Source organism: Chenopodium album, chromosome 22 (assembly GCF_948465745.1).
Source record: "Chenopodium album chromosome 22, dcCheAlbu1.1, whole genome shotgun sequence".
Lineage (NCBI taxonomy): Eukaryota > Viridiplantae > Streptophyta > Magnoliopsida > Caryophyllales > Amaranthaceae > Chenopodium > Chenopodium album.
In genome coordinates, this window is record NC_137855.1 from 2,101,694 (window position 1) to 2,122,110 (window position 20,417).

The window sequence follows — 20,417 nt, forward strand, 5'->3', positions numbered from 1 at the left end:
GAGCCATTAACTAAGACTGCATAAGAAGTTAGACTAGATAACAAGTTGTAGTAACACATTAGCGGATCAATACTCTTGAAGAACTTGCCTTAGACTAGTTTTGGGATTCAAGAACTTTGATGGAGAGCCATTAACTAAGACTGCATAACAAGTTGTAGTAGCACATTAGCACAAAATTGAAAATGATAACCAGTTGTGTTATCATTTGTGCTACTGTGCTACTACTGTGCTACTATGTACTACCAGAAGTGAATGTGTTACTGTGCTACAAAATTGAAAATGATAACCAGTTGTAGTAGCACATTAGCACAAAATTGAAAATTGATGGAGAGCCATTTTCAATAGATAACCAGTAGCACATTGTCCCCAATCAGGTTCCATTTATGTTGAAAGAATAGACCGGCCCATGGAGTTATTAAGGGTTCATAGAAAATGCTGCTTTGGAAAAATGACCTGCATAAAGAGTAAGTGTGGCAATCTGAAAACTTGGGCATGATATCAAACCAGTCACCCACTTCAGGATCTTGGTGTAAATCACACTCCATGTGATTGAAAGAAATCTAGGATTTGAACAATTCTTCATAATTGTTGGAAAAGGCTTTAGTTATGTTGTCTTGATGGGTAATCTAGTTGTTTTCCTCATTTTGGATACCCTTGATTTTATTTATCCCTTTCCTTGTTTTTACACGTTTGAAGAAGTAGCTCGTGCATCAATCTATCCCATATTGAGTTTTGCTCTATGTTTCCAGTAAATATGCATACTTTCAAGCACTTGTTCCTTGTTTCTTTATCTTCCCATGCCTCTTCACAACTTTTGAGATTATTCTAGCTTCCTTGGAAAAATTATTTAAGGTGATTCCACTCTTTTTCTTGTACTGGATACACCAATCTCTACAACCTAGGATAGCAGCTTGTATCTTTCTTTGGACTTCATGCATGCTCAAGCCATTCACTTGCTTATTCCATTCTATGTTATTGGCTTCTTCCATATTCAGACATCATGCTTCAAGTTTATAAGGCCTTCTTTTCTTGCGGAGTGAATGACTAGAGTGCAAAACTATGCGAGCATGATCTGAGATATGATTTTATATGAAAGATTAGGAAATTTACATTGGATTTTTATATCTTATTGTCATATAATCAATGCAGAGAAGTCAAGGCAATGGCTGCAATGTCTCACCCTAATATCGTCCGCTACTACTCAGCTTGGGTTGAGAGGGAGATAGCTGGTAAATTTTTGAAGCTGGAGAGGAAAAGGGGTCATATGAGGAACTTAAATGCATAGCTGGTCCAATTCTGTACATTCAACAAGAGCTATGCTCAAGGTAAATCATTTTTTGAAAAATGAATTTGGTTGTATTCGTGTGGGTTGATGGCACTTAGCTTTGTCTGTTTTGCATGTTGTTGATGATGGCATGTATCAAGTCTGTTTTGTTAATTGTTTCACGTGATATATGTTACAATCCGAATATCCGATACGTCATTTTAGGATACCAAAACACCGTCTTAACTTTGGATTTAGATACAAATACGACAATAAAATTTTTAACAAGTTTTGTTTTAAAATATACTGCTCGTATTAGATTGTATGATGTATTGATGTAGTACTTACTAACTTTTTTTGCAGCTCTCTAAGTGACTTGCTAATTACTGGGAGTTTGGAGGATAAGAAATCATACTATATCTTTGGAGATATTGTTTCCGGGCTTCATCATATTCATCACAAGGGGGTTAGGCACGGAGATTTATCTCCAAGTAATATTTTTTTTGACAGGGATGGAAAAGCTAAGGGCTTGTTTGACATTGTTTTTTGTTTTCAGTTTTCAGTTTTTTTGAAAACAAAAAACCAAAAACAAGAAACAAGAAAAAGGTGTTTCCACTTTTCTGTTGTCAGTTTTCATAATTATCATGGTTTTAATAAGTTTGACTAATTTTTGAATCATTATGTGACATATATCATATGATTTTAAAAAACAAAAAACCAAAAAAACAGAAAACCACAATGATGCCAAACGAACCCTAAGATTGGAGATTTTGGCCTAGCTTCTTTGGCTGATACCGGGATTTTCGGAGAATATAGCCCAAGGGCTATTGGTGCCTATTGTGCACCTGAAATCAGTGAAGGTTATTACAGTCTTTCTTCAGATATATATAGTTTAGGAATTATTCTATTAGAGATGCTTAGAGACTTTAAGACAGACATGGAAAAGGCTCAAGAACTTCAACACTTCAAAGATCATTCTGAGCTCCGTTTAACTTCCCCTACAAATAAACAATTCAAAGTTTCCAGAGTAACATTTCCTATATAATATTAATATGTTAGATTTAAGAAGCAGCAAAATCAGTAGAAAAAAGAGCTCCGTTTCCTATTATGGGGCTGCTGATAATGATATTATCCACAATTCCATCAAAATCTTTTACAAGGGTACTGTGTGAAGGTGCATAAGTTAGAAAAGGCCCCGAGAGTTTGAGAAATTCCGCCCCCTAAATAAACATAATTCAGGAGCTGCAATCTAGCTGTTTCTTCGTCAAGACTCTTCTATTCCTCTTTCTTACTAGATGCAGAGTCGCTGTGATCTTTAGATGACGTATCCTCAGCCAACTTTGACTCGTCGAATTCCATCAACTGCACAAACGCGAAGCAGAAAAATCAGAGAAAGCAGGAAGTGAAGCAGATACAAAATTGAGCACTCAGAATTAAAACATGAGTCTCATAATAGTCATAAATCTTGTTTGAAAAAAAAAAGCTCTAAATACCAAAAATCTGGCATTCTCATATGAGCAAGAAAATGATTCCCCCGACTTTCATATTCAAAGAAGCGAACTTGGAGCGATTAAAAGGCCCCCAAGAAGCATTTTTCCAAGGAAGAACTTACTTTTTTTAGCCAATTCACTTCTTCAATCATATCTTCTTCCCCCCACCCCCCTGTTTTTTTCTGGCATTTTGCATCAAAACAATGAGCAACCTACTTTTTTCGGACACTCCATTTCACCAAAGGTACCTAAGTCAGATATTCAAAATCTCGATATGCTGTGGAATGTGGTAGGCCCCCCCCCCCCTCCCCTTAAATTTGGCCAAGTTTGACAGTGTGAAAAGTCCTCTTACAATTAACAACACACAATGTCAACACTCTTAACAGCATTCTAGCCTGTTTAATCTGTAACTAATACTGCTAGGGAAGAAGTCACAAACCGGTTTAATATCACCGTTCCACGTCACATGTACAGCCAAAAATCCAATGACGGCTGGTACAATGTAAAGAAGTGCAGGCTGAAAGGAAAATTAAGATTATTAGAAAAGTTGATATAACCTGGCTAATTCTGCTTTATAATACACAAGAAAGATTGGGAAAATTAAGTCCACAAGGAACCAATAGGAAGGTAAGTAAACAGTTGCGATGGCAAGGAAGAAGAAAGATGCACCTGTGCAGCTTGAAACCAATTCATCACAACAATTGTAAGGATCATGCCAGCTGCATACCCGACAAAAGCACTCTTGAAGTATTGGCTTTCTTTCCCTCTAGAAACATCAAATCGTAATGCCAGCGCCACAAAGATGCCTAAAGAAGTCACAAACCAAAATCAAATCATTAATTATAGGGAAACGCCTTTGCTCATATTACACTACAAAATGTCACTTTCTAAAAATGTGCAGGAACTCATGAAACCACGCAAAAGCACAACCACCCCCCCCCCCCCCAACAAAAAAAACAAGCCTCCCCAAAGGAATATGCATTCACAGTAAAAATGTCTTTCCACATCCAGTCTCCAGTAGTAGGAAACTAGGAAAACTTCACATATGGTCAGATAACCCATTTAACAGCAAAACACCAATGCGAGGGAGCATAAAGTGATCAGTCTCCCAGCAACAGCCTCCGTATGAAAGCAGTATAGTCATGCAAACTTCATCACAGCAATAAATAAGAAAGCAAGGTTTATTGGTCAGATTAGGAGAAAGGACAGCTGGAAAAAGGAATGAGAAAAGAAAGTGCAGGGTCCATGGCTGTATGGTACTAATAAACTACACCACACAAATACCGATTACGCAGACCTAAAGTACCCTCTATTAGTGCCTAGCTGTCCTGGGCCAAAGTCAGATCTCAAGCAAACTACAGAGATTAAAAGATGCCAGCCCACAAGTTAATCTTCACAGCTACACAAACTCCACATATATTCCACCTATATTAATTGTAAAATCGAACCCTATACTTTGCAGACTAAGTCGCTAACACAGACTTCACAAGAAACAGGAAACATTAATAATTACAAATCAGTAAAAGAACCTAAACAATAAATTTTCCTACTCTCACCAGGGATAACAATATCTCCTAGTCCCAACATGGAATATGGTCTCGCTGCATCTGCTGTGGGAAACAAAAGCTGCAAAGTAAATGAACCATTAACAACAATAGAGCAAGCATACATCACGTAATTCAAAGCAATACACAAATTAAGGCACTGGCTAAGAACTTACCTTGATAGGTGCATCAAAGGACTTGGCTACACTAACCATAACTGGAGTAAAGAACACCCAGAAGATATCATACAGAAAAAGTCCTCCCTGTAGATTACCAATAGTTATAAAAAAATGTAAGCTGAAGAAAGGATGAAATTCACAAAAGCCAGAACAGATGCCAACGTTCAAAAAACCACAAATCAACAAAAACTATCCACTCCTATGATAACCATGCACACAAAGACTATTCTTTAAACATTAAAAGTAGAACTTGTTACAAAGAGTAATTTGAAGGATCTAAAGAGAAGAAGAAACTCTTGAACGAATTCAGGGAACATTAAGAACATGCAATTTACAAAAGCACATACAATATGAGAAGCACAGCATGGTCATTATCATATTGGTGTACTTACTAATATCATAATCATCTTTGGGAGTTCAGGCAAAAGATGTTTAAAAGAACAAAAGACAAAAGTGCTGCCTCCAATACTACACTAAGTTATATTTCTTCCTGCTGCACTTGTTATTCTCTCGTCAATTACTTTCCCTACATTCCTATCCAAGACTGAAATCAGATTTTTGTAGTATGATCATGATGTTCAGACCTTCTATATGTTACATAAAGAATTTTCCAAGTCTCAAGTAAATCATTGAAAAATAGGCCAGGAGTCCCAATAACTAGCAATCAGCTACCTTAATTTATTGATGTCTATAAAGACAAGCCAATAAAATGTTTTATATGCACAATATTGTACAAGGCAGGCAAAAATTTGGAAAGACGGGTTCAAAAACAAAGAACTAACAAAGTCAGTGAAGGTATAGGATGACTTTAATTACAAGTACACAAATTCATTGACACCTGCTAAGCATATAGAGAAGCCCAGAGAAAATCAAGCAATACTTAAGCATATACAAACTCAACATATTCTTGGTCAAAGTAATATGTTAGGCAAGTACAGAAAGCCAAAAATTTAACAGTTACCAAGAGAATGGCACCAGTCTTGAAAGAGCCAAGTGAAAGCATTTCGATTCCCTGAATGTTAAGGGTGGGAAATAGTTAAAATCTACATAAGGAAAGGGCTAACTAAGAATAAGGGATTGAGTGGGAAAAATCAATTAAGTTAACACTCTAATGAGCCTAACAGTCAAACCTGAATGCAGAATGCCAGGCCCAAGATATTGTTGGCTAGCCAATGCTTCTTTGCAGCATACCAGACACAAAAGAAGAATCCAGGAATTGCAGCAACTACTTGAGACTTTGTGAACTCAATCTCCAAAGCTGTGGGGCCAAACAAAAAGCATCATGGTAAATACTACAGCCAACCACACATGAAAACCTCATTTTAGGTAAGGTTAACCAATAATCTACTTCATCAAGCAATACAGCAGTGTGTGAGGACACAAACATACAGAGGGAGAACACTTTGCATTTGAAAAAAGAGCACACAAAATGGCTGTGCAGGAACGGGGACGTATTGTTAAAATCCAAGATAGTGGAAACAGAAATCTTACAACATAAATGAACTACGGCGAGAACTTTTCCCATTTCCTTGGAGTAACTCATAACAATTCTTAGCCATTCGACACATTATTGAGGGTCTTCCAAATATAAGATACATATTAGTAGGAAATATAAATAATAAAATAGATTATATATACTCCTAGCTATATGGAAGGGAAAAATAAAATAACTCAAACCAGCACCCACCAAAAAATGTTCATCATGTTCTTTTTTCCTTCCAAGCAAAACCATAACAATTATTGAAGCAATACCCAGATACAGAAAAAAATTTTGTTTAAAATTATTAGCCTCACCCATAATACCACAGTGGCAGATTAAAGAAACAATCACAAAACAATAATTAAAAACCAGAAGCAAACCAAAGAAATAATAATGATAATGTCAAAAGCTTCAAAAGGACTAAAGGGCAAGTAACATACAGTGGAAGTAAGGAAAGCGCCAGACAATAACATTTTCATTCCAGTGCTTTGGAAGGAAACGCTTTATTGCAGGTAACAATGTTGCACTGTAAAGGACGACAGCACATAACAGAACAAAAATAAGTTTAAACTAAGAGAGAACCATCGACAATACATTCGGAAAATATTATAGCAATAGGGTGCACCATATGGTGAATACTTACGAAAAAGCTAATATTCCAAGAAGAAAGAAATAGCAAGTTAGCACGGCATTGACCAAGTCCTTTGAAAAGAATTTGAAAAGTAAAAACAGAGATAACAGCATGGCACTCCCAACCAATGGAAATCTCATAGCATGTTCATTGGACATAGTCTCCTGCATTAGACAGACAATCATATAAACAAATAAGCAACTTATAAAGGTAAAAGCCGCCTCCACCATCTGCATGTAGAAAATATTCATTGTATAGCAGCATTGCATATAATTCAGTACTTACAGTTGGTGGTGTGTCCTTGACTGACCGGTAACAGCCAACAAATACAGCAAGACAAGCTGTTAATACCACGTTTACATTTGGATTCACCTTCACAACAAGTGGTGCCAAAGATAAGCCTGAAAGACCAGCAAACCCATCAAATCATACAATTTTCTATTTTCTCTAGTAAAAAAAAAGGGGGTAAAAACACAAATCAGAGCATCAAGGAATTGCAAAAGAGTAACTAGATACTAATTACAAAATAATATGAACTCAAATCTCAAGAGCATCCCTTTCAATCGCATTAACCCCGTCATGCTACCACAATCACATCTAATATCAACACCAACTAAAAACCAACTTGCTCGAACATAACCATGACAGCTACAAAAATCTTTGGAAAGCTTAAAAACTCCAGTCATAAGCTCTACACAATTAGCCTACTAAACCATTCAGCAACCTGGCATAACTATCTGCTACTAATACCATACTATTTCAGCAACAATTTTATGTAGAACCATATTGGAGTAAGTTTATCCCGCCCTGCCCTTCCCTGCCCCGCCCCACCCTAGTCCACGCCCCCGCCCCACGAACAATATTGTATTCTCAACAACCCAGAGGCCAGTTTTCATTTACACTTAACTATCAATTCAGAGTGCCAACTACTGTATACATCCTTCTTTATCCTATAATTGTCATATATCAACATCATATGCATGACATCCAACATACCAATTTCAATTAAAAACTTATCAAATGTCACTAATCAAGCCATTTCATATTCATGACTTAATTGAATTGAAATATAAAAGAAAAAGATACTAAAATTATTATACATTTAAAAAATCAAGCATGAACAATAACTCAAATTATATCATAACAATCACAGAAACAAAATCACAAACCTGCAAGGGCCAGATTTGCTAAACGTTCAAGGTTCTTCATTACTCCTCCAAAATTCTACACTTAATTCAGCTTAAATTTCCCAAATTCAACGACCAAAATCCCGCAAATTCAAAATTACTTCCTATTCTACAAAATTACACCTGCAAATCAAACAATCGAAACCAATCAACACCAAATCAAATATAAAAAATATTACCCAACATTTAACCAAAAATCCAGACAAAGAAACACCTTTGGAGAAGAAATTAGATCTGATAATTAATTTCCCCAAACAATCTCTTCCCCAAATCAAATCAAAATCGCGGATCGAAGAACTAGAGAGAGAAAAAAAGAGGGAAGAGGAGAGAGAAAATTAGGGAAATTGAAGAACTAATTAAGATGATGAGTTTTATAATTTTCCAGATTGCTAAATTGAGATCAAATCTAAAAAATAAAGTTTGGAAATTAAATTAGGGTTTTTAACTAAATTGGGGGAAAATTTTATTTTACGTAATTTAACCGTTAGTTTTGGGGTGATAAATTTGATGAAGACATGTAGTTTCACTTAAAGTGGGTGACAGACGAATAAGAGTTGAAGAGATTATGACGTGGCGGTTTTTAATTGGCTGTGAAATGTTTGGTTTGAGGTTTTGTCTGTGAGGGAGGAGGATGGATTATTTTGTAGCGGGTAAAATAAGTTGGAAAATCTTTATTCCACGTCAGTAATTTACGTGTTGATGAAGTGGCGAAACCAATCAAAGAATGCCATGTCAGATTTTGAAATATCTTACTAGTTTTTGGATTTGTTTTCTAAGAGAGAAAATTAGTGCAAAACGACATTGTGATGTTAGAATTTAGAAGTGTTAAAGGTTGACTTTTAAAACACTTAAGCATTACAATTAAGAGAGTATTCCACTTAAAAAGCTCGTTTTTCAAAAAGCTTATTCCACTAAATAAGCTCTTTTTCCACTAATAAGCACTTTTCATTAGCTTATTCAACATTTTAAAGTGAAATTACACTTATATTCCAATTTAATCAAAACCCCACAATCGATCATTTCGCAAACTCAACAAACTATAAGCAATCAATTGTTTACCAACCACTTTTATATAATTAGTAAGTTGAATTAGTTGGTTAATAGAACCATCTCGTTAAAAAGCAATTGACACCATCGTATTCAACTTTTCACCAAACACGACCTTAGACACCTTAATTTTGCCGAATTGAAAATATTTTTATCGGACTAAACTTATTTTTACCAAAATTTATTTATTTTTTTGATGAACTTAAATTTGTTTTACTAACCTTAAATTTAATGATTAAAACTTATTCAACGGATTCTTTGTTATATTTGTTCATTAAAGTTATTTTTTTTTACTAAATTGAACCTACTTTTACTATTATTACTCCCTTTGTCCCTATTTTATTTTATTTTTCCTAAATCTACTATTCATGATCTTCAAGACACAATATCTCAATTTCCACACGCATAAAAGAAATATTAAATTAATATTAATAAAACATACAATGAGACAAATTCAAATAAAATCCCACATGAATGCATCATCTAATATAGATTAATGAAAAATTTATAGTAAAAAAAATTCAAAATTTGACCCAAAATTTAGTAATAGGGCAAAATTATTGGGATAGATGGAGTATTTAATTATGATAAAGTGAATAAGGTCGAAGTATTAATTTCCATTTGCCATTTTATTGCATTGAATGAATTCTTCATTTTCTAACATAGGTGAACATATACTATGATTTGTTTATCCATATTGACGAAATTTGACCGAAGCAGTTGATTCCCCCCCCGCCCCCCCGCCGCTTAAGAATAAATAGTGAGATAAACGTTCGACATTTCAAGTGGGACCTACTCATCTCTTAATTACTTCGTATTAAAAAGTAATCCAAATACCATAAAAAAATCGCGCAAGCTGTCTATACAAAATTCAAACATACAACCTTAAGTTTCTACGAGTAGTCATGAATTCCATGTAAACTACGAGTACTACATACTAGCAATCATTTTCATGTAATAACCAGAAGCGTCCAAACCCAAACTGACTAACTTAACTCAAAAGTCACAGGATTCAAACTTCGACTGAACTTAGTAAACTACACTCGACCCGACTAGACGGAACCGAACTAATAGTTTCAACACGTTTAGATTACTCCTACAGTCCTACTGATGTTTTTTGTTTTCTGGGAAATATCATTCACTCCTCCATAACCTCTCCAAATTTCCTTCTATGCCGCGCTTCACAGGCAGCTTGGCGGCTCAACGCCTAATCTTTCACCAAACATCTCTTCGATTTCACAAATCTCTCTCCTCAAATTCATCCCCAATTTCCCAGCAACCCATTTCACCAAATTCAGTACCATCTTCTCTAACGGTCGACAAAATCCTGTTGAATTTGAAGCTTGGTAAGTCCACTTACTTTCATAACTATCGCACATTAACCCCTTTTGATATTGCTCAAATTCTGTATCAATGTCGTGAAAATCTGCATCTGGGTTTGAAGTTTATTGATTCTTTCTTGTTTAATTGCCCTAATTTTCGACATTCCACGCTTTCTTTGTGTGTTATGGTTCATATGTTGGTTAGGGGTAGGAGGGCATCAGATGCTCAAGCTTTGATTCTTAGAATGGTTAGAAAAAGTGGGGTTTCGAGGGTAGAAATTGTTGATTCTTTGATGGGGAGTTATGATCAATGCGGTTCGGATTCGGGTGTTTTTGATTTGTTGGTTAGGACTTTTGTGCAAGCCAAGAGGTTGAGGGAGGCTGCTGAGGTGTTCAAATTGTTGATTAGTCGAGGGGTTTTCGTGTCGATTAATGCTTGTAATAGTCTTCTTGGTGGGTTAGTGAAGGTTGGGTGGGTTGATTTAGCGTGGGAGATATACCGAGAAGTTGTTAAATATGGAGCTCAGTTGAATGTTTATACATTGAATATAATGGTCAATGCTTTGTGTAAGGATGGTAAGATGGGAAATGTGAATTCCTATTTGTTAGAAATGGAATCAAATGGGGTGTTTCCTGATAATGTAACTTATAATACGTTAATTAATGCTTATTGTAGGGTTGGGAATGTCGAAAAGGCAATTGAAATGATGAATTCGATGTCAAGTAAGGGGTTGAGAGCTGGTGTGATTACCTATAATGCAATATTGAAAGGTTTATGTACTATGAAAGAGTATAGTAGGGCTAGGCAGATGTTGAGTGATATGAGGCAAACGGGTTTGTGTCCTGATACTAATAGTTACAATGCGTTGTTGATTGAGTGTAGCAAGAAAGATAATGTTGTGGATGGGGAACAATTATTTGATGAAATGATACACCATGGTGTGGTTCCTGACGTAATTAGTTATACATCACTTATTAGTTTGTTTTCGAAAAAAGGGCAACTTGATCAAGCCTTGATTTATTTTAAAGAGATGAAGGCCAAGGGGCTGGCTCCAGACAGTGTTTTATATACCATTCTTATTGGTGGGTTTTGTAAAGCGGGTGTTATGTCCGAGGCATTAAGGATGCGCAGTGAGATGCTTGAAAGTGGTTGTCTTATGGATGTGGTGACGTACAACATTATTCTTAATGGCTTGTGTAAAGAAGATATGCTAGGTGAGGCTGATCAATTATTTGATGAGATGTTGCAAAGGGGCATATCCCCTGATTTTTATACTTATTCAACACTTATTCATGGTTATTGTAAGGCTAGGGACATGGACAAAGCAGTGTTATTGTTTGAAACTATGATTCAGAGGAACCTTAGACCAGATATTGTAACGTATAACACTTTGATGGATGGTTTTTGTAAGCAGGGTTTCATGGAAAAAGCTAATGAAACATGGGCTGATATGGTTAATCGAGGAATCTACCCTAATCACATTTCCTACAGTATTTTCATTAATGGATTTTGTAGTGTGGGGCATCTTAATATGGCATTTAAGCTTTGGGATGAGATGGTTAAAAAAGGTATTGAGCCAACTATTGTGACTTGTAATACCATCATTAAAGGCTATTGCATATCTGGAGATGTAGCTGAGGCAGAGAAGTTCCTGACCAAGATGACAGCTAAGGGCATTCTTCCTGATAGTTTTACTTACAACACTCTTATACAAGGATATATCAAAGAAGAGATGATGGACAGAGCTTTTGTCTTGCTTAATAAAATGGAGGATCAGGGGATATTGCCTGATGTCATATCATATAATGTGATATTAGATGGTTTTTGTAGACAATCTAAAATGGAAGAGGCAAACTTGATATACAAAAAGATGATAGAAAGAAATGTAAATCCAGACAGATCTACTTTTACAACGTTGATTAATGGTTATGTTAGTCAGGATAACCTGAAAGAGGCCTTCAGGTTCCATGATGAAATGCTTCGAAGGGGCTTTGTGCCAGATGATAAATTCTGATGCACCTGTCAGGGAGTTGAAAAAGTTGGACAGATCATCACCTCTCTGGTTTGGTTGTATAGAACACAAATGTAACCTGATAATACTTTTATAAGGTAGCTTTATCATATCTTTTTTTTTTTTTTTTTTTGCCTGCAATATTGTTCCTGCTTTGAGTGCAAGTTACAACACTCCATTTTTTGGATCAGTTGTCTTCCATATCTTAATGTTTCTGTATTTTTCACTCATGCATCGTGGTGAACTTACACACCGATTGTGTTTGCTTGTTTCCAGGATCAATTTGTGAAACTGCACTTGGGAATTCCAGGTTGCTAAACTACTAGGAGCTTCTTGTTCTGAATTATGAAGTCTGGAAAAGAGGTATATGATTTGCTGCTAATATTTTGGGGACTTTGCATTATAGACTTATAACATATGCACTGTTTTTGCCATCAATCTACGATTTTTTCTTCACTGTTTCTATAGGTAAGTCACAAGGGCTGATTGCTAATTTGCTATGAAGGTCAACCTCAGGTTCATGCCACTGTGAGCAAGTATGAAGTATTCTGCAGTTTTTATATATTCATGGTACTTCCTTCTTAACTAAATCCTACGTAGAGATATGGCATGAATATTAAGGAGAGGAGTGAGAAAGGAAAAAAACCATGGAGCAATGTACTAATGTAGCTTTGTTGCATTTCTTCTAAATTCAAAAATATCCAAAATATGGGAAGATTCCATTTTTTGAGAACAAAAAGTTGTACTTGAACTACTTGTTGATATGATTAGTTTTGATTTCACCTCTTTTTATCGACTCTTAAAACCTAAAACTGTTGTTGACAAACAAAGATTTTTTTATTAAGAAGATGAATTTTATTAACTCAACAATTTTATTTTTTTTTCAAAGGTTAGGGTTATTTTATAGAATGTTGTAGAAGTCTAGTATATTTAGTGTTAGCATGGAGAATTTTCCCATTTTGTATTAAGCTAAAATGAAATTAGTTGGGTTTTATTTTAGCTTAATACAAAATGGGAAATAGAAATTGCCGAGATGGTTACCATGGATCCTAATACAACCCGGGAGTCTATTCGGGTGGGTGCAACCATCCAATATGCCTTTAAACGGTCAATTTACCCGTTCGTAACTTGCACCGATTTCCTGAATTCAAGCCTACCACGGACAGTTATAACAACATATAATGGTCATATTTGGTTCTAAATGGCATTATATGACTCCGAGATGTATCCCCAGGGTCTCAAGACTTTTCGCCACCGGGCCCCGTAACCTCCAAAATTCCTCAAAAAGCGTGGATAATAGCCTTCAATTTTGGAATTTTTTGACCTTTTTTCGCCCGGAAATAAAAATTGCCGAAATGTTTACCATGGTCCCTTTTTATCCTCCGGGAGCCCAATTGGGTGGGTAAAACCATCCAATGTACCTTTAAACAGTCAATTTACCCGATTACAACTTGCACTGATTTCATAAAATCAAGCTACACCACGGACATTTATGACAACAAATAATGGTCATATATGGTTTCAAACGTCATTATATGACCCCGAGATGTATCTCCTAGCATCTCAAGACTTTTCGATATCGGGTCCCGAAACCTCCAAAATTGATAAAAAAAAACGTGAATATAGCCTTCAACTTTGACAATTTTTGACTTTTTTTGGGCCGGAAAAAAAAATTGCCTAGATGATTACCATGGACCCTAATACCCTCCGGGAGTCCATTTGGGTGGGTGGAACCATTTAATTTGCCTTTAAGCATCCAATTTAACCATTTTCGTACACGCATCTTGTATTGGCTATAAGCTTCCACGGGGCCTTTACGTAGCCGAATAATGGTTATACATGGGTCAAAACAATATTATATGACCCCGTGATGCATCCCGTAGTGTTTCGTGAATTTCCGACACCGGTCCGGACACCTACTAAATCATCATGCCTTAATGGCCTTGGGAATCGTAATTAATGCCCAAAACCAAGTATGCCTTGTCCTTGGGAGTCCCTTTTTTGAGAACAAAATGTTGTAATGAACTACTTGTTGATATGATTAGTTTTGATTTCACCTCTTTTTCTTCCTCTTTTTATTAACTCTTAAAATACTGTTGTTGACAAACAAAGATTTTTATTAAGAAGATGATTTTTTTTAACTCAGCAATTTTATTTTTTTTCAAAGTTTAGGGTTATTTTATAGAATGTTGTAGAAGTCTAGTATATTTAGTGTTAGCATTGAGAATTTTCCCATTTTGTATTAAGCTAAAATGAAATTAGTTGGGTTTTATTTCTCTAAATTGTAATTGTGCATATGAATTTTGTCTTGATCTTTTGCATTATCAATGTGATTCCTTGATATTTATGATTAGTTTGCAAACAGACCTTTCTAAAGGGTGTTTACTTGGGTCTTACTTCCTCCAAATTCTTCTTGGAAAAAGTAAGGGACATCTATTCTGGACCAACAAACTGGCTTGTCACGAGCGTTTAGGCCTTGTTAATAAATTCTGATCAAAAGTGATTTTGCATGAAGCTGAAAGGTCAATTGCTGAGAAAAATTGTGGAAGTACATGGGGGTTATGCTGTAGTAGGCTAAGCTCAATGATAGGGAAGTGAGGATCAGTTAATTGGTAGAGCTCCTGTTTATTTTCTAATCTTAAAGAGGCAGTTTGAATCATGTGTGTGCTATTAAATCTTTGTTGTAAGTCTTTATCTGGTGCCCCTTTATGACAACATTCTCATCTAGCTTAACTTCTTTGGATTGGCTCAGAGAGCTTTGCTGTTTTTGCTTAAGGATAAAGGAATATGTTCTAGGTTGTCATGCAGACTTGAGACCATGTCCTTTATATGACAATGCTTAGTGTCAAGAGCTGGCTCGTCCTGTGACATTAGGCTTTGCTCTCTTGGATTGGCTAGGAAAGCTTCTCTGTTGTTGCTAAAGAATAAGGAAAGACATTCTGGTGCGTTTTCTCTTTATTCTGTCTCTGAATTAAATTATTTGAGGTTTTGAGCTCTTTCTTACACACATAATTTTGACTTATTAGTCAGCCTTTTCTCCCCTCCCCCTCGTCTCTTTATCTCCCTCTCTGTGTACTCTGGAGGCATATTAGACAAGTAATATGCTATTATTTATTAGAAATGTTGGTTATTGGTTGCTGCATGATACTTAATTGCCCAAGTATCCCTTTAGTTGATATGCTTTTTGTAGCTGATGAATATCATCCCTTGCTAATGCTTTGATCAAATTAATTGTCCTAGTATTCTATTATACGTTAAATTCCACTGCAGTATTGCTGGCCAGTATAGAATATAGATGGCAAATACTATCCTGGTATCCCCCAATGCCAGGTATTAACATATTGGGTCAACGAGGGTGTGCATGCCTGGTAGCACGTATACCAGCTGATCCATAGCTATTTGGTCTGTTTTTACTGCTAATTGGAAAATCTAGTCTTTTTCGTAGGCTTTGGATCTTATAAATCTTATTGACTGTCCATTTTTTTTTCAAATTTCAGGGGGTTAATAATGGAAATCGTGTGGCTTGTAATTATTTTTGTAAAATTTCTATTCAAGACTCTACCTTCCATCCAATTCACAAGCGTCAGCTAACGTATAGCATTTCCAAGTCATTTACGTGCATTGCAAAGCTAGTTGAGAAGTTTACTCCATTGTTTTCCAAATGGTGAGTACTTTATAAGTATCAATTATATTTATAGCCAAGTAGGTTGTTTCTTTTGGCCTTGGTCTAAATTTTCAGCAGATTTTGGACCTATTCATTCTTTGATTATTCACGTTGATGTAATACAAACTCTAATCTTAGTTACTGACTAATCGTGACTATGATGCTTCATCCTATACATTCTCAACATGCATTTGGTTGTCGTTTGCCCGTTCATCTGAACAAAAGTCTTGTATTTATCCTACTAAACAAATATGCTGATGCGACTTTGATTAGGTCATGACTCATGAGCTGCTTATAATCTGCTCCTTTATTTTCCATATCATGTCATCAAACTAATCATAAAGCTGTTTCATTTTTCATAATTTTGACCGCCGATTTTCAATTTATTGTGAAGTTAGTTGGAAATTGGTTAAACAAATTATGCATAAACACTGATTCAGTGTTAGATACTTCAGGAAGAAACACAGACTATGTTACTAATTTTGCTCTAGATTTAGATTTATAACTTCTTGTGAAATCTGGAATCACTCTACTGTAGTCTTGACTCTTGACCCCTTTAATTTGTATTGCATCCTGCAGGCGGATGATGCTTTTGATACTCGAGACCTCGCGTCGGGTTGTCCTTTTCCTTCATTTGTGGAATCATGAAGGTGACAAACATAATTATGCTGGCTAAGATTGCTTTCTTAATATTTGTCCACATATTTAACATTCATTCTCTTAAGTATGAATGCAATGGAATTGCCCAAGGAAGAATTTTCAGGATCTTTTGCTACTAAATAGTTTTGTACTCGTACTTTATACTCCTTTCGTCTGAAATTAATTAAAAGACTCGACATAATATATTGGATTGCTCCTTTAGTTTCCTACTATATTAGGACATTTCCGAACATCGTAAAATAGTGCATGTGACTATAAGTATTATTCTATTGTATCTAAACCGAGTAGGATGATGTGAATCTATATGCTATCTATTCATTCTATAACACATTCATACTAAGTTGCCAATGCTATCCGCCAATAAACTTTATAGAATCTTTCCCTTTTATTTTCTTCATATAAAATTAATTTATACCTCATTTTTGGCGTGTCTTAAATCTCTAAATCTTTGTTAAACAACTTCGTTAATTGAACATTTACGAATAACAGGTCAATTGAGTGAGGTTGAGGGTGTTGTTTGATGGATTCTCCTAACCGTTATGTGAAAATTTGACTCTAATAATTGTGTTTTTGTTGCGCACACAATTAATAATTTTATATAATAATATCACAAACGTACAATTTTAGTACGTTTATATAATATTAATACAGTACAAACGTACTATAAATACGTTTATAATTTATAATTGTTTTGTTTATTACTCTATGATATTTACGAGTGTTTACTTATTCTTATAGCAATACGGAATTAAATTAATTTAATTTAAATAGTATATTTGTACTCATTAGACATCATGATGATATTATAATGATGATAATGTTAGAAATGGCTTTATAGGTTTGGATTATACTCAAAGTAGGTGGTATGCATACGGTATGCTCACCCACTAAGCTAACACTTTCTTTTTTATATACGTACTTTCATTACATCACTTGCAAGTCGCATGAAAGGAGAAAAAAAAATGTATGACTTTTTAATTTTATTTTATTGTATTTTATGCTAGAATATTGTTGTAGTAGTTGTTGATGTGGATTTTTTGCAAGCAAAATTATTTAAGAACATAAATTTTTCATAACGCGTGGAATAAATGTGAGTTGTTTGTTATAGATTTTGAAAGAATAAACAAATGGGCAACAAATTATATGGGGTATTGAAAGAATAATAATTCCTGTATTATGCTTTGCATTAATCAACACCCGATATGTTTGAAATTAAACATCTCATTAATAGTCTAATAATATAAACTACGAGTAGTATATGTAAAATAATTTCAAACTAACCTAGCTAGTAAGGTTTAGACCATAAAATCAAAGTTCACTTTAACCTGCAAAAATGGATTAATTGACTTGTGAAAGATGTCGATTCAATAGGGTTATTTTTCATACCGACGAAACTAAGATAATATTTGAGAGCGGATTTGGATCATAGTAACGGTCCAATACTCCAATGTGTGATGGTCGAATCGATAACGGCCTGCAATGAAGCACCTAATTTTGCAGATAATCATGATGAGAAGAAGGGGAGGGTTGTGCATGTGAATGAATTAATTGAATTGAACATACAATCTGAAAATGACTTTGTTTTGACCAAAAAAACATAATGATATCAATACTATTTAACATTTGTTTACCCCGTCAAAAAAAAAAAAAAAAAAAAAAAAAAAAAAAAAAAAAAAAACACATTTGTTTATATATTTAAGTTTCACCAATTCAATTCGATTTGTAACACATTTTGGCCCGACCATTAATAATGGCAAAGAGGAGGCGCATGAATAAAGGCTTCATCACTTTCCCAAGCTTCTTGTGCATCTACATATATAGTGGGCTACTTGTGCTTTAGTCTACTAAGGGATGCAGTCAAATTGCCTGTGGTTTATTTTTTGTTACTTTTGATCATTGTTTTTCTAATTTAAGAGCGTCGTGATAAGTCTTAGGGATTGGTGAAATCAATCAAACTCGGATTTTTTTCTTCCAAATATATCAAGTCATGATAGAAAATATACGCAAAATACGTGTTCTTTTGCAAGTTTAAGATACTATATTCAAAATTAGGAAATATGTTTTACATAATTGAACATGCAAACTAATTATTTAAAAAATTGTCCATGATTTTTAGGTTGTTGTTTGACAATCAATTTTTTGTAAGTGGGGTGAATGAAGTAGTGGGCTTGTGATGATTATGGTCAACTCTCAGTATATGGGGTGGTGGGTAAGTAAACTAATTACATGTAAGTTTTTGCATTAAGTCATCAACATCAACTGATCATATGAAATTATGGAACATGATTGGTAGAGTATTCAACTAACTATTTTGGTAATACTTGGTAGTCTATTTTTTCACGAATTACCATTTGGATGAGGAACACTTTTTTTGTAAAAAACAATTTATATAAAATTCTCATAATATTTATTACTAGCAAGAGGCGCTAGTCATAATTGACTGGATGTAAAAGAAAATCATTAGAACTATAAAGTTTTTTTTTTTTTTTTTTTTTTTTTTTACATGCCATCAATAATGACCTTAGTATATATTGCATACGAACTGAATCATGTCATAAGAAGAACAATCACATAAAACTTCTTCATTCACAATTTCAATTGTGCCACTCTATATCACTATAGCGTTAACATATATTAAAAAACCAATTTGTTACGACAACACACTTCTTAATAAAAAAACAATCGATCCATCAATATAAGTTTTCACAAACTCACTATCAACTTAGCAGTTTATACGGGCTTTTTAAAAATACTATTATGTTTCGTAATTCTTGTTAAAAAAAAAAATAAAGGTTAAGGATGACATACTTCCCTACACAATTACATCTAGCTAGAAAAAAAAATAAAGGTTAAGGATGACATACTTCCCTACACAATTACATCTAGCTAGAAAAAAAAATAAAGGTTAAGGATGACATACTTCCCTACACAATTACATCTAGCTAGGATGAAACTATGTATAAGATACCGATGAATAATAATGATTGAAACGTGACACTTAGTGGCTCTTATTTAGAGGAGTGAGGGTCAAGATCTTCCAAAATTATTGGTATTATTGACTCCTTGATGAAACTAGCTTAGAATCGCTGACCTTTTTAAAAATTTTGGACACTAGCTTGTAATGGCACCTCAACTAGACTGTGTAACCTATAAGTCAAATACTGTATTCAATGTACTTTTAAGAACCTAATTAATCTTATTTCACGTGACAATGGAGTTATAAATCAAAGGAACATGTAAAGAATACAACTTGATATTGAAAGCACTAAGTATTTATAATTAAAATGATCTAGATTTGAGTCGCGCTGGTATACAAATAAGGTAAAAGTTCTTTGTTATTCACGAGATTCAATTCAAACTCTAGACAATTAGTTGAATTGGAAAAATCATCCATTCTTTGCTTAAACGAACAAATAATATTAAATTATTACTCTCGTCAAAAACCTATTAAGACATGAAATATATATAAGTTAGAGGATTGATCCCAAGCCAATACAAACAAATTAAACATTCTTGTTACCAAATAAAGCAAGTATTAAAGGTTATTAATTATGAAACCTCCCAATCATGAATCATCTAACAGTGTTTTGCATTGTTAAAAATCAATTTATAAATTAGTCTTATCTTTATATTGCCTCAGTCCTTCATTCACTAAAGGGACAAAATATTATCTCATACACTCATGCGTGATTGCTTACAAATTAATAAATAAATCCAACATTAGTATCTTTATATCAAAATTTGAGATTTAATTAACCCTAATCATGTACTAACTCTACACAATTAGCTGTCAATTTTTTCGCTCCGAAACAAGCAACTAAGCACATGACAAATAGCACAATAAATAATTAATTAAGATGACTTTAGTTGCTCAATTAATTGACTATACTAAGCCAATTAATCATAATCATATATATCCAACTTCCTTGATAGCTAC

The 20,417-nt window shown here is 34.4% G+C and overlaps 2 protein-coding genes across 2 annotated transcripts; one reads left to right on the forward strand and one right to left on the reverse strand.

The window, feature by feature from the left end:
• Nucleotides 1-2,349: 2,349 nt before the first annotated feature.
• On the reverse strand, nt 2,350-8,221 carry LOC145605144 (signal peptide peptidase 1-like). Its single transcript, XM_081661171.1, has 12 exons — nt 7,990-8,221; nt 7,758-7,898; nt 6,874-6,989; nt 6,601-6,752; nt 6,398-6,483; nt 5,608-5,735; nt 5,439-5,489; nt 4,475-4,561; nt 4,311-4,380; nt 3,424-3,560; nt 3,194-3,271; nt 2,350-2,626 (listed from the first exon to the last, which is right to left on the reverse strand). Exons 2-12 carry the CDS (start codon nt 7,795-7,797, stop codon nt 2,540-2,542), a joined length of 1,032 nt encoding a protein of 343 aa, XP_081517297.1. The 5' UTR covers nt 7,798-7,898; nt 7,990-8,221; the 3' UTR covers nt 2,350-2,539.
• Nucleotides 8,222-9,886: 1,665 nt separating this feature from the next.
• On the forward strand, nt 9,887-16,669 carry LOC145604964 (uncharacterized). The gene is made up of 6 exons (XM_081660958.1): nt 9,887-12,254; nt 12,433-12,519; nt 12,625-12,726; nt 14,909-15,098; nt 15,654-15,820; nt 16,400-16,669. Exon 1 carries the CDS (start codon nt 9,994-9,996, stop codon nt 12,157-12,159), a length of 2,166 nt encoding a protein of 721 aa, XP_081517084.1. The 5' UTR covers nt 9,887-9,993; the 3' UTR covers nt 12,160-12,254; nt 12,433-12,519; nt 12,625-12,726; nt 14,909-15,098; nt 15,654-15,820; nt 16,400-16,669.
• Nucleotides 16,670-20,417: the final 3,748 nt, after the last annotated feature.

Bases quoted from the DNA above. Each gene is read 5' to 3' on its own strand.
- LOC145605144 (XM_081661171.1), bottom strand. From the start codon at position 7,797: ATGAAGAACCTTGAACGTTTAGCAAATCTGGCCCTTGCAG. The intron at 6,990-7,757 runs GTTTGTGATTTT...CTGGTCTTTCAG, and splicing joins AGCAAATCTGGCCCTTGCAG to GCTTATCTTTGGCACCACTT. The intron at 5,736-6,397 runs GTATGTTACTTG...TTGGCCCCACAG, and splicing joins GCGCTTTCCTTACTTCCACT to CTTTGGAGATTGAGTTCACA.
- LOC145604964 (XM_081660958.1), top strand. From the start codon at position 9,994: ATGCCGCGCTTCACAGGCAGCTTGGCGGCTCAACGCCTAATCTTTCAC.